At 33.3% G+C, this 12,668-nt stretch overlaps 1 protein-coding gene across 1 annotated transcript; it reads right to left on the reverse strand.

The window, feature by feature from the left end:
* Positions 1-6: 6 nt before the first annotated feature.
* LOC106472626 (adenosine monophosphate-protein transferase FICD homolog) lies at positions 7-11,280 on the reverse strand. Its single transcript, XM_022401174.1, has 2 exons — positions 10,696-11,280; positions 7-5,582 (listed from the first exon to the last, which is right to left on the reverse strand). Exons 1-2 carry the CDS (start codon positions 11,276-11,278, stop codon positions 4,513-4,515), a joined length of 1,653 nt encoding a protein of 550 aa, XP_022256882.1. The 5' UTR covers positions 11,279-11,280; the 3' UTR covers positions 7-4,512.
* Positions 11,281-12,668: the final 1,388 nt, after the last annotated feature.

The raw sequence follows: 12,668 nt of genomic DNA on the forward strand, positions 1-12,668 counted from the left end.
TGGCCTGTTTAGTAATAGTCACTACGTCTGTGAATCATTATTAGAGTTGCCAACTGTTGAAGTGTTCAAAAGTGTCCTAAGCCATGAGCCATCCTTTATGGATGTACCCTTACAAAAAAAGTCCTACTTCAAGATGTTCAAGAGTTGGCAAGCCTAATCATTATACATATTATGCATAAATACAAAGTTTCATGTACATACAATTATAATTATTTTCACAAAGTATGTACAATTATGGAAGGTTAACCAAACTTTTGTATTATATTATTTAAGTGGATTATTTTCTAAACATAATCATGAAAAGTACACATTACTTATTTTATTTAGTATCATTTGTATTCCTTTAAAAATAACACATGACTAAACAAAACGTAACATCCAAATATTCATAAATCTTGATGGTTAGATTAGATTTTGGTGCATAAAAGAAAGCAGAAATGTACTTCTGTTTACATCAAAGCTAGACTTTCGTAACTGTTATAAGCTAACAGAAGTATCTTACTAAATTTAACTGTAAAATTTATTTCATTTGACTTAAAATGAAATGTTTCTTTCTCACCAACAATGTATTCTTAATTGCTACCAATCAACACAAGTCAATTATTAAGCTTTAGACACAACATAGTCTTCCTCTATAAAATTAAAGTTTTATGTCATATGATGTCCCAGGGAGTTACTTATTTAGAGAATGATCATAGGTAAAACTTCAATGTTGAGAAAATAGCACAATACAAAATTTTAGGTAGGAAATAAACAGTAAATGAGAGGATGAATTATGAAGCAATCTGGAAGAAATAATAAACTAGAATTCAAAATTGTAGTTTTATATATGTAACATGTAAATAATGAACATTATGAAGTTGTTCAAAAAAGGCTAAACCCAACAGTTAGAAAACATTGCCACTTCTAAACGTTAATAATCCTCTTCACAAACAGTGCATAGAAGTTATATAAGAATACGTCAAAAAAAATTAAAAATATCCATCAGAGACAATTTAAGTAACTGAAAATAACTTTGTACCTTTATGTATAATAACAGAAAAGGAAATCTGTACTTTTATGAACCCTATGAGTAAAAACAAATATGTTTTACACAGATGAAAAACAAAACAAGGATCTTTTTATGACCTAAATGTACAATTTTTTTGGGCTTATTTTGTACTTTAACCATAAATTAAAAAAAACATCAAACTGTAAAAAAACAATGATACAATGTTTAGGGTTTCAGTTTCAACCAGTACATATTACGAGTGCAACATCAACCTCTGGGACCCACTGTATGGAAGTGGATCACATGCAATCTACACCAGCAAAACACAACCACCATACTCTCTACTGAATGGAAGTAATCACATTCAGGAGGTTACCTCCGTGGTCCACCACCCCAGTAGCTTAGAACTGGAAATTGTTAAGGACTCCCATACTCCATTATAAGAACAAGGGAGGATAAAATGCAGTGGAGAGTCTGAAGGAATGCCAACACCAAAGACAGGCGACCCCAAACCCTAAACTGAAAAGCAGACTACCCCCGATTTATTTAATTAAAGGGATGGGCAGCTATCCCCTTCTGCTTTACCCACGTAAGTCCATAGGTGAGTATGATCCGGAACAGGCAAATTAATAAAACAAATATATCACAAGGAAAACCTAGTAGCAATCTTGTAGACCACCCCATCTCAACAGTGTGTGTTATTGGCCATGGGTATACTGTTTTTTATTATTTCATTTTGGCTGTACAGTGCAGATTCGAGATATAGAAAGCATAATTAGACAGGCAACACTTGCCACTGAGCAGGTTCTGAATCCTAAATGAGACATACCCTTGGAGGAGAAAATCTATATTGAAAAGATAACTTACCCAGTCACAGCCACACTGAAGTTTGAAGGTACATCTACAAAGAAGAAGCAGCTACCCAATAAAGACAGTGGGAGATGAACATATGAGAAGTAGGCCACATTCCTGACTGAAGAGTTTCCTCCAATCCTCTCTTCGTTGTGCTGTGCTTGATCAACCATCAATGCAGATAGCCTGTAAGGTAAGGAGGAAGGGTAATTGGGGAGTCCAAGGGATCTTAAGCAAGATTCCATGGGCAGTGCAGAGACCAATGATGGGAACACATATAGACAATCCAAAGGAATAAGGGCTGCCAAAGAAGCCCAAGTCCTCAAAAGTGACAGAACCTTTTGTGCTGAAACCGAGGAAGCAGTAAATACATGGAGAACTGAAAACACTATCAAATGGACAAGAAGTGGAGAAGAATGGCCCAAATGAAGGGGGGTGTTGAAAAATACACTCAAGTGGAAAAGATTATGAGTAGGCAAAAGGAAGCTTCACCAACTTTAGAATCTAACCAACACAAGCTGATATTGTCAGCAGCAGACGTGTGTGTTGAGAAGACTACACTTCAGAAGGAGCTAATAGGAATGAGTCATCCAAGTAATGGGTAAACACACCTCGAGACCATGCAGAAGTTGGGCAGAAGCCATGACCACCCAATAAAATACATACCTGAGAAAGCTTATCCAAAAATGCAGAGTTAGGCCTAGTATATCTCATAGGAGATCCATGTGAAGATACAGCAAAGTTAGGAGGAGAAAAAAAAAAATTGTCAAAATCCTCCTCGTCGTGAACAAGTTTGGACATTGCAGGAAGAACTTGAACACTGTTGGGGGAAAAAGGAAGCCTCATATAATGATCAATCTCCAGACAATTGATAGCCGAAAAATCCTCAATCAAGACTCCCAGACCTGAAGCCAGTAATGGTACTTGAAGTAGTGGTAATAATATCAGGAGTCCTAAAATACAAACTTTGGAATCCATCTTATACCATATAGTTGAAAATGAGTAAAACAAAGGTAAGTTATCATGGCAAACTACTACAGAAAAACTAACTGTAGCAAACGAATAAATCAAGTAAATCATTACTTTGCACAGAAAAAATTAAATGAACACTTGAAAAGAGCACAACTGAAAAACATCTGCACTAAATCACTGCCTAACAAGAAGTGATAGTTCAGTAGAATCGAACAGAGGGAGTCACATGCATCAGGTGTCACACTCCTATTGGTGGAGGGTTGTCGCATAATGATTTACATGTGAGATGCGGTTAAACCACATTGATCATGGGTTCCGTGAGAGATCAAGGCTTGTGGCATGCAAAAAAATGCATATAGAGGACAGCACTGAACAAGAATAGTATACATGCGAGTGGAGGTTATGTACTGTATTGGAAAAAATACCTTTTTTTCTTTTTTTTACTAGAATGACTACAAGTTGTAACAAACAATTATAATTACTTTTTGTTAGATATTGAGGCCTCTTAACTTTTCACAACTGCTTTAATTTAATTTTAATGCTTTTTAACCATGTATAACTACCTGAAAATTAAAGCAGAGTAAACAAATGAATCAGATTATATAAAGCACGCCTAAAATGCTCATGTATTATGTGATGACCAAATAATTTTTTTAAGTTTTCTTATCTAACCTAATAAGTTTTAATTTTTGAATCTTAGTTACCTTTGTTAAAAAAATACATCAGTAAATAAAAAATATGTATTTTAAAAACAAGAAATTTAGAATTTATCTTAGCTCTAGACCGTTTGACTTGAATACTTGCTTTCCTAAGCCTTATTTTTTCTATATTGGTTGTCCAAAAAATAATTCATATAGCTTTCAAATATGCATTTTAAAACATAAACAATAATTCAAACAATAATATAGAATGCTCCAAGTCTATTGTAATTTATCTGGCTCTCTAACTAACCTATAAGTAGGCTTAAAAAATTCATTTGTTTTACTGGAACAGTGCTTCAATATACATACAATAAAATCTGCTATGGGAATGGTGCCTTTTGCCAAGATAAATTAGCATACTGTCATCATAATCACATAGTTTACAAATGACCTTTCTAGTGGTTATAAACATGTACCATTGACACGTAGTAGGCAAAAGTAAATAAGTGATTTCACAAGCATGAAGAGTTGGGAAAAGCTTCTGAGGTGGATGTCACAAATTCATTGATAACTCAGAAAATAAAGGTGATGAAAGGTTCTTGTTTTAAATTATGGCCTTTCAATATATGTAGTTGGTGAATCTACTTGATGGACATTCTGAAACCCATATAAGAGAAAAAAGAAAATCTATAAAATGAAATTCAGAGCAGTGAAGCATCACATGACACAGAAAAAGTAACATTAAGACCTTATTTAAATATTTCTTTTTTGAAATTAAGAAATAAAAACTTACATTATATTATAAAATTTGAATCATGAGTCATGTTTTAATGCCAAGTTTATTTACATACGTTGATAATAAAGTTGTTTTATTAAATCTTGTATGTAAATCTGTAAAAATGTCATGGTGTGCAATTCAATCCCCCTTCTGTACACACAGAGTTAAAGTTATCAAAAACTAAAATAATGGAAAAGTACAGTAATACCAATTAGCATGATTCAATGCACACAAATTTAAGTAGTAATTATTGTTGCTATCATGTTAAGAACAATTCTTTAACTTTCAATAATATTAGATTTAGTTTCTCCTCCATGTCCTCCCAAAGCTCGAAAACCAGATATGCCATACTCTGTTGCAAATAGATAAACATCCAACGTTCTCTCGGTGCAATCTCCAATGAACCTTACAAAAGGTCTAACATCCCCTTCATTAGCCAACTGAAGGTACTGATAGTACAAGTAGCGGTCCTGTTTTCTCACAATAACTGGAGGATAACCTGCTCTCATCAAGATTAAATTCATAAGCAGTCGAGCTGTCCTGCCATTTCCATCCACAAATGGATGAATAAATACAAGTTTGTAATGAGCCAAAGCTGCATACTTTACTGGATGAAGTTTCATAGTGTCATCTGAATTAAGCCAATCAACCAGATCTTCCATAAGATCAAACACTTCAGATGGTGGAGGGGGAACATGTTCACCAACATATACTTGAGATCTTCTGACTGTTCCTGCTTCAACAGGATCTACATGGCCTAAAACTCTCTTATGAATCTCTAATATATCATCAACTGTAAGTGGCCCAAGTTTAGTAACTAATGTGTTATTGATATACCTCAATGCTGATTCCAAGCCAATGATTTCATTATGTTCCATAATACTTTTTCCAGGAACAGCCATTCTAGTTTCTACTACCATACGGGTTTCAGCTAAAGTCATTGTGTTTCCCTCAATGGCAACTGTATGATGAATATGCTGAAAGTATGCTTCTTTCTTCATCCTTTTTAGTGATGAATCATTATCTGGAAGTTGAAAGAGAAGATTTCGTTTTCTATCGATTCTGTCTAGTTGTTTCTGGTCAAGTTTTTCAACCACTGGAAGAGTACGACATCTGTTGACAATAGCTTTGGAATGCTCAGGGGATATGATGAGGGCTCTTGTATACAAATGATTGGCTTTAATGACATCTTTATTCTGCTCCTCAATGAACTCTCCATAGTGCGTAAGGATGTCTGGATGCAGAGGATCCAAAGCCATTGCATGTTGGAACAATTTCAGAGCTTTCTCTGTTTTTTCAGCATTTTTCATGTGAAGAGCCATATTTAGAGATAACAATGCTTCAGGTTCTGTGTGAAAATAAAATATATTAATAAACTTTACAATAATATGTAATGTATAATATAAATGTTCCTCTGGAAACAAGATGTACAGCATTTTGAACAAAAGTTTACCTTATGAACTCGTAACTCATCAAACACTCAAAAGTTATAAAATATACATGTTAATATTGAAATGTGATTTTCATTAAATTATTTTCAAACAAAATGTAGTAACTTTGTAAATTTAGCCAAAATCTTTTATACATCATTAATTTGATCAAAAAAGCCATTCATTATGAAAAACAAAAAAATAAATGAAGGGCTTCATAGAAATATAGCTCCCAGTCTTAATAAACTTCTCACAAAAAAGGACAAAATTTAACACTGAGAAGTATCAGGAATGACACTTGATGAAAAAGAATTTGGGTGGGAAATGTATCAGTTTTACTGAAGAAAAAAGGAAATTGAATGTAGTTATTTATAAAAGCTTTGAAAGTTTAGCTGTGGTTAAAAAGTAATAATTGCCATTTATTTAAGAAGTATCAAAGAGCAGATATTCAATTCAATTTATTTGACATGGTACAATAAAGTCGTGCATATATATAATACTATCATGAATATATATATATATATAAAACTGAACAATGAATGTATACTCAAACACGTTCCTCTCTTTATGTATTTTTTCTTTTCATACTCCATCTTCAAAATATTTCTTTTAATCAGTCAATGGAGGAAGTCCTATTTTTTGTGAAATTCCCTCACAGAAAGAAACATTTTTGTTCTTACGACATTTTTCTCACACTGGCCATTCAACTCGTATGTAGATTGATGTAGATATGAATATAAAATTTTAAGAACTGTAAAAACATGAATAATTTTCCTGTAATGTAGTCTTGAAATAAAGCATTTTGATTTATAATTTTTTGTACAATTAACTGTTCAGGAGATACAGAGCATGACAGAAAGACAAGCATTTGGCTATTATATATATACATAAATAAAAGCCCACATTTCATGTTGTTGTTGTTTTCTAGTAGGAGAGGCTTATGAATAATTTCAATGAGCTTTTCATCATCTTATTGATTTTGTTTTTTCAATTTCTATAGTAAAAGTACATAATACAAGCATATAAAAAACTGTAAGTACTTTCCATGTTTCTGTATCTGAAGTGCATAGCTCTTTTTAATACTGAAACACTTAATCATTCTTTAAGTCTATCAAGATCATTTTAAATCAAAAACAACCAGTGATTTACATAATATGTTGGTATCAAAATATTTTATACAAATCATGAACAAAATAACTATTAAACTCTATTAATCAAATTCCTCCAATCAGAACACTACTGATAGTTTATAATATGAACAGTTTATCTTTGCATTATTTCTAAGTTTTAATGGGCAAGCTTTTGTTTTTATGAGGCTTATATAAGAGTATATTTTTTGGTTTTTACTCACAGAAATCTACCATATCATGAACCACTACAGTGGTTCATAATAGAGATTGCAAGGAATTGCAAAAAACTAATAGAATGTTTGGGCAACTTAAACACTAAAGAATCAATTTAAACAACACTTTAAAACCCTTACTACTGACTGCTAAGGCTGTACACATATAAAAATGAACAAAAAAGTATGCATGTTATACTTACAAAGAAATAAAATCCCTTTAAAATGGCCCACTTGTAATTATTTTCTTGCTAGCCTAGCCTGCAACAAAAACAGCTTGGTGTTTTACACCCAAATCTTTTGTAGAATACTAAATAAGGTACTGTGAAGACTGTAGATGTATTGAAAAGTCAAAATTGTTTCTTCTATGTTTTACATAAGCTAAAAAACATCATAATTCTCGTGTAAATGATGTTGTCATTAGTAATTGAAGTTAGCTTTCTTATAAATATCTGGTGTTTCTTTAAAAAGCTTTAGTGTCATGTGTAAAGCAACTGGAATTTTAGAAGAGGAAGTTAGCATTCCCAAAACTACTTTAGGAGCAAGAAGTACAACAAACCAAACCCTGCATTATGGGGTCATGCTGTTGCCTCAACGCAACCGTACGAACAGGCAATACCTGTAACTGGTATTAAAAGCAGAAATTGTTACTCATTCAACCATAAATGCAGGGAAGACATATCCTGTACCCAGAATTATGAGGAGGATGTGGAATATTTGTTCAACCATATGAGCAGTGTCCATATGTTCTGTTGCCAGTATTATGAGGCAGGTAAAATCCCCCAAACTAAACTGTAGGAGCAAAAAAGGAAAACCTCCTTTTACCAGAAATAATGAGAAGAAGGGCCTCTACAGCACTCATCTGTAAGAACTGGGTGGTGTCATCCTGAACCGGTATTACAAGGAGGATCCCACATAGGCTGGTCCTGCTCTGACAATCGGTCCACCTGGGAATAAGCATCCAGGGGAAAGGGAAGGAGAGAATCCAGCTTTGCCTTCTTATCCACTAATCACCCAGCTCTAGTTAAAATGGTAACAGAAAACCATCATCCTTGTATACTAGATAGAATATGTAAAGGTAGCTGGAACAAATGGTGTGCTTTGGACATGATAGCCTTATGATGGAGCCCTTTGCAATAAAAACTACTGTATGGCCACTGTCAAGATGCAAGGTTATCAAATAGAGCATGTGTGGAGAGATGGATTGTAACAACATGGTGAAGTTCCAAAATTGTTTAAATATAGCAGACTCAACCCTCTGTTGATAAAGCACCAAGAGCATTAAATGTTTTCCCCAGAACTTCAAAAAAAAAGGTCAAAGATTAGATATGAAAGCCTCTTGCCTCTCTCATTTCTGGTGTGTCTGTAGATAACTAGCAGGTGCCTGATGACTAGATATTTGTTAATTTACTCTTATTATTAAGTATGGTAATAAGAGTTGTCCTGTAAATTATATACCAGTTAGTCAAACTTCGGTACTATTATAGTGTGCAGTCTACAAAGATATTTACACTACAGCTTGCAGTCTACACAGATACTATCATCATCACCATTTTAACTTTTGTTTATTTGTAATTGGTGACAGTTATTATAAATAATGCTTTTAAACTAATAAAATACAAAATACCATTACCTAATGTTTTTGGGGCAAATATAATCGGAATGAAATAAGTTCCAACAACCAAAACTAGCACAGTTATAACATTAATTTAAGATACTCTTTTGGAACACACAACATATTAAATTATTATTATTTACTGAATAAAAACGTGGAAAGATATAAATCATTTAGCAAGAAATTATGTTTTAGTGAATAATTAAAATGGTGATGATGATAGTATATGTGTAGACCATAAATATCTTTGTAGACTGCACGCTATACAGGAACCTCGAGAGCCAGCACGGGCCCCGGGGCAAACATCCTCGCCTGGCCCCCTTTCTCTTTTTTTTAACATTTTCAAGAATTTATTAAAAAGAAGATCCTAAATCAGGACAGCAACGAGCTCATAAACCAGACAAAATCATAGCAGCAGCCATTTTTACCTTACAGTATAAGTGTAAAAACATTAATAAAGTAACAACGATTATCTATTAAATCTATAAAGTAACATGTATATATTAATTATTATTTCAATTGTTCTTAATTTATCAAGCATCCATATGCAAAGAAAAGCCAAAACTATAATTTTTATCATTAAATGAAGATATAGTCTAAAGATGCTTTGCAGGCTTTACGGCATAACCAGGTTTCATTCGCCCTGGCTCCTGGGCAGTTGCCCCCTTTGCTAGTAGTAATGCTAACAGAAATTTATTGAATGTATTTATAGACATACTCAGTGGTGTAGTGGCAAATAAAAAAGTGGATAAACTCCCCTATTTGATGATGTAGGCCAAGTGGTGGAATGGTAGGATCTTAGGTTGCCCCTTTTATGAGAAGTAAGTAAACGCTACATTATTCCAAATTAGAAACAGGTAAACACTGTTACCTGCATATACCCTCAACTACACTACTGCTCATTACAAGTCAAAGGTGGTAATTACCTTTTATACAAATCACTGGTTAGGAATTGCTTGAATATAGCCTTACTGGAAAAAGAGTTCAAAGGAAGGCTACTAGGATAATTCTGGCGAAGTAAGGATTATCTTATGGGATAAGGTACAATCTATTAACCTATTATCTTATTTTTTCTTTGGAAAAGATGAATAAAACAAAATCATATTTAAGTATACAAGACTATCCAAATGACTAAAATGAGAGAGGCCTCTGATTTCTTTGTGGTGAAAGGACACAAGTTTAAGATTTGTAAATAGACAAGATAGTCTCCAGTGAAGAAAGATTTATTTTTCTTACACTGCTACAAGGTTATTAACTTATGGAATGAGTTTCTGTTTGTAGTAGTGGAGGTAGCACCAAATGTGAATTTAAGAGAGGGATATCAATTAATTTTGAAAAAAAAATTTTAAAAGTATTTTTCCCTCAGGAGTGTGTGAAAAGCCAGCTTTGAAAGAACAAATGGTCCCTTAATGTCTATATGTTAAGTTAAAGGCTATCTCCTGATATCCAGTTAACATCTGGATGATTAATGTCTCCACAAAGGACATGCATCTTGCCCAGTTTGAAATTAAACTCCTTTCAAAACTCATTAAATGACTTTATTCAGGTATTAAAAATTTCAATGATTTGGTCCACAACAGAAGTAAAATCAAAAGGTATAAAACAGGAACTTGAATATCAGAGATATCTGATTTAAGATATGATAATAAAGATACAACCTTATCCTTTAACAAAATTCTTATTTGGTTAGCCTTATAATTTCATGGAATGGTTTGCCTGATGATGAGGATTGAATAGTTCAGTTTAAATATTTGAATTTTCTTTCAATATCTGGTGTTTTTGTTAAATCAACATTAGATCGTAGGCCATATGACCTTCTGGCACCTAGCTTTTTCTTGTGCATCATCTAGAAATATCTATATTTTTAAGTACCATCACATATGAGACAAATATGAAAATGTGGGTGTGTATTATTATCAGGACAAGCTACATGACCTCCAAAGCAATAATCCATCTGCAACTTATAAAAAACACAGTAACTTACTGAGTAAGTACATCTCCAAATACCATATATTTTAGACGACTGTTAGTGTTAGTATTAACAAAATTACTTCACCAGTAATATCATTCTTACCATTTTTCTTCAACTCTTCTTTTCTTTTTAGTAATCTAGGCTGAAATTCTGTTAACCTACTAAGTGAAGTAGGTCCATCGTCATTAGCCTTAATTTCATTTGTTTCTGGAAGAAAATTCAAAAATCGTCTTACACCAACATTTTGTGCATTGGCATTTTCATATACAGCTTTAACTGGTGTCAACTGAAGATTTTTTGTTTCTGAAAAGTCAGCTTTCTCATCTAATTTCCAATGTTTTTTCAGTGGTATTAAATCATTGCTTATTCCATTTGCAGAGTCAATGGGTAACTTACTTAAAGCTAAACTGTTTTGTTCACCAACTTGGTGTACTGGGCTCGCACTTGGACTCCAACTCCAAGGTGGAGTCGAAGTCAAAGACAATTCCAATGGTGTCCGCGTTAATATTATAGCAGCTAAAACAACCAAGAAGCTGACTAAAGCAAATAAAACACCTATACTAGTAATGCTTTTGTAAGATTTAATGTCCTGTGAAATAATTGTCATAATCCACTGATTGCATGTTTGAATCATTTCCGATATTGTAACACTTAACCATACCCAGTCCTCTCCTGACAACAACATACTTTCACATGTCTAGGCCTAATAGTAATACTGACTATTACGCAATACAAATAGGATATATATATATATATATATATAATCGCAATAACTAAGCAGATTATATTAGTGAAAATAATAGAATTCACTGTGATGTTTTTGTTATAAATATTTATTTTCTTTTATGGATTAAAATTAGAAAATGATCTTCTTCGGTGAATCAGTTTAGGCTATTCACTACATAAACAATACTGTGACTTAAAACAACCTTATAGTGAGTAAAAACGTTTTGGTCCATAATCCATAATAGTTTTATTATGAGAATGAACATAGCTACTACGAAAGGCGTGCTGTAGAAAAACCAAATCATATATCACTATATTTTTTGTGACGACCGATTACAAGAACTAAACAAAAAATGATAGTCTTTCAGTGTGCCAGCGGTAAGTTTCCAGACTTACAAATATAAAATCCGAAGTTTGATTCGACTCGGTGGACATGGCGCAGATGGCCCATTGAGTAGCTTTAAGCTTAAAAACCTACAACAAGAATTCCTGAGCATTGTAAAATTCCACTGAAATAAAACTAGATCGAGAGAGCAGCAAAAATACCGATGTCACCAAAAACCAGAACTTCATGAAGATGAAATTATTTTGGTATCAAAATTATTAACAATGGTACACTCTCCTGTGAAGTTAGAATTGTTTGAAGAATGATAATTCGACTACATGATGGATGAATAGATGCTTTAGCCCCCTCCTCCCAAGCTGCTATGGCAAGGGCGCCGTACCGTTACGCAGGGCAAAGTGTGTTTCTCCTATGAAAAATTTTCAAAACAAAATTAAGACGCCAACAAAAGAAAGGTAAAAAAAGTAGGAAATTGTAACTTTCAAAATTAGGAAATAAACAATTTCTCTGTAGTTGCATAGGGTCCAAGATGCTAAACTCTCTCTTTTACCTATTGTTTGGGGCTCAAACCTCGTTGGTAACTCCCTTAGCCACCTTTACATAGAATTATTTATTTATCCGAGTGCTCTTGTGTGGTATTTGTAAACTATTGTGTTTTCTTGCAATTTTGGCATAGGCATATAAACAATTTTATTTCACCTAATTTGTCAAAACATTTCAAGTACATGCGTTCAGCTTGATGTATAGAGAAACCAGTTATTGTTTTTGTAAGTTACATAGTTTCCAGAATCCGCCTCTTCCGGATATTTCTGCAATTTCCTGTGAAGGGTGTCGCTGGAGAACTATCCTGGTCTGGTACGTGTTTAGAAATACCTGAAGGATATGTTCTGGCTACTTTTGCATGCACCTGAGAGAGTTGTTAAATTTCCTATTGATTCAAAAACATAGTGGATAGTTCGCTCAGTCTAGATCAGACTACTCCAGATGTTCTGTTGTTGTTTTTTAA

Source organism: Limulus polyphemus, unplaced genomic scaffold, assembly GCF_000517525.1.
Source record: "Limulus polyphemus unplaced genomic scaffold, Limulus_polyphemus-2.1.2 Scaffold5475, whole genome shotgun sequence".
NCBI classification, from domain to species: Eukaryota; Metazoa; Arthropoda; class Merostomata; order Xiphosura; family Limulidae; genus Limulus; species Limulus polyphemus.

Excerpts from the sequence above, each read along its gene's own strand:
- LOC106472626 (XM_022401174.1), bottom strand. The coding sequence starts at position 11,278 with ATGTTGTTGTCAGGAGAGGACTGGGTATGGTTAAGTGTTACAATATCG. Across the intron at positions 5,583-10,695 it reads AGAAGAGTTGAAGAAAAATG|AACCTGAAGCATTGTTATCT; the intron begins GTAAGAATGATA and ends ATTTTCACACAG.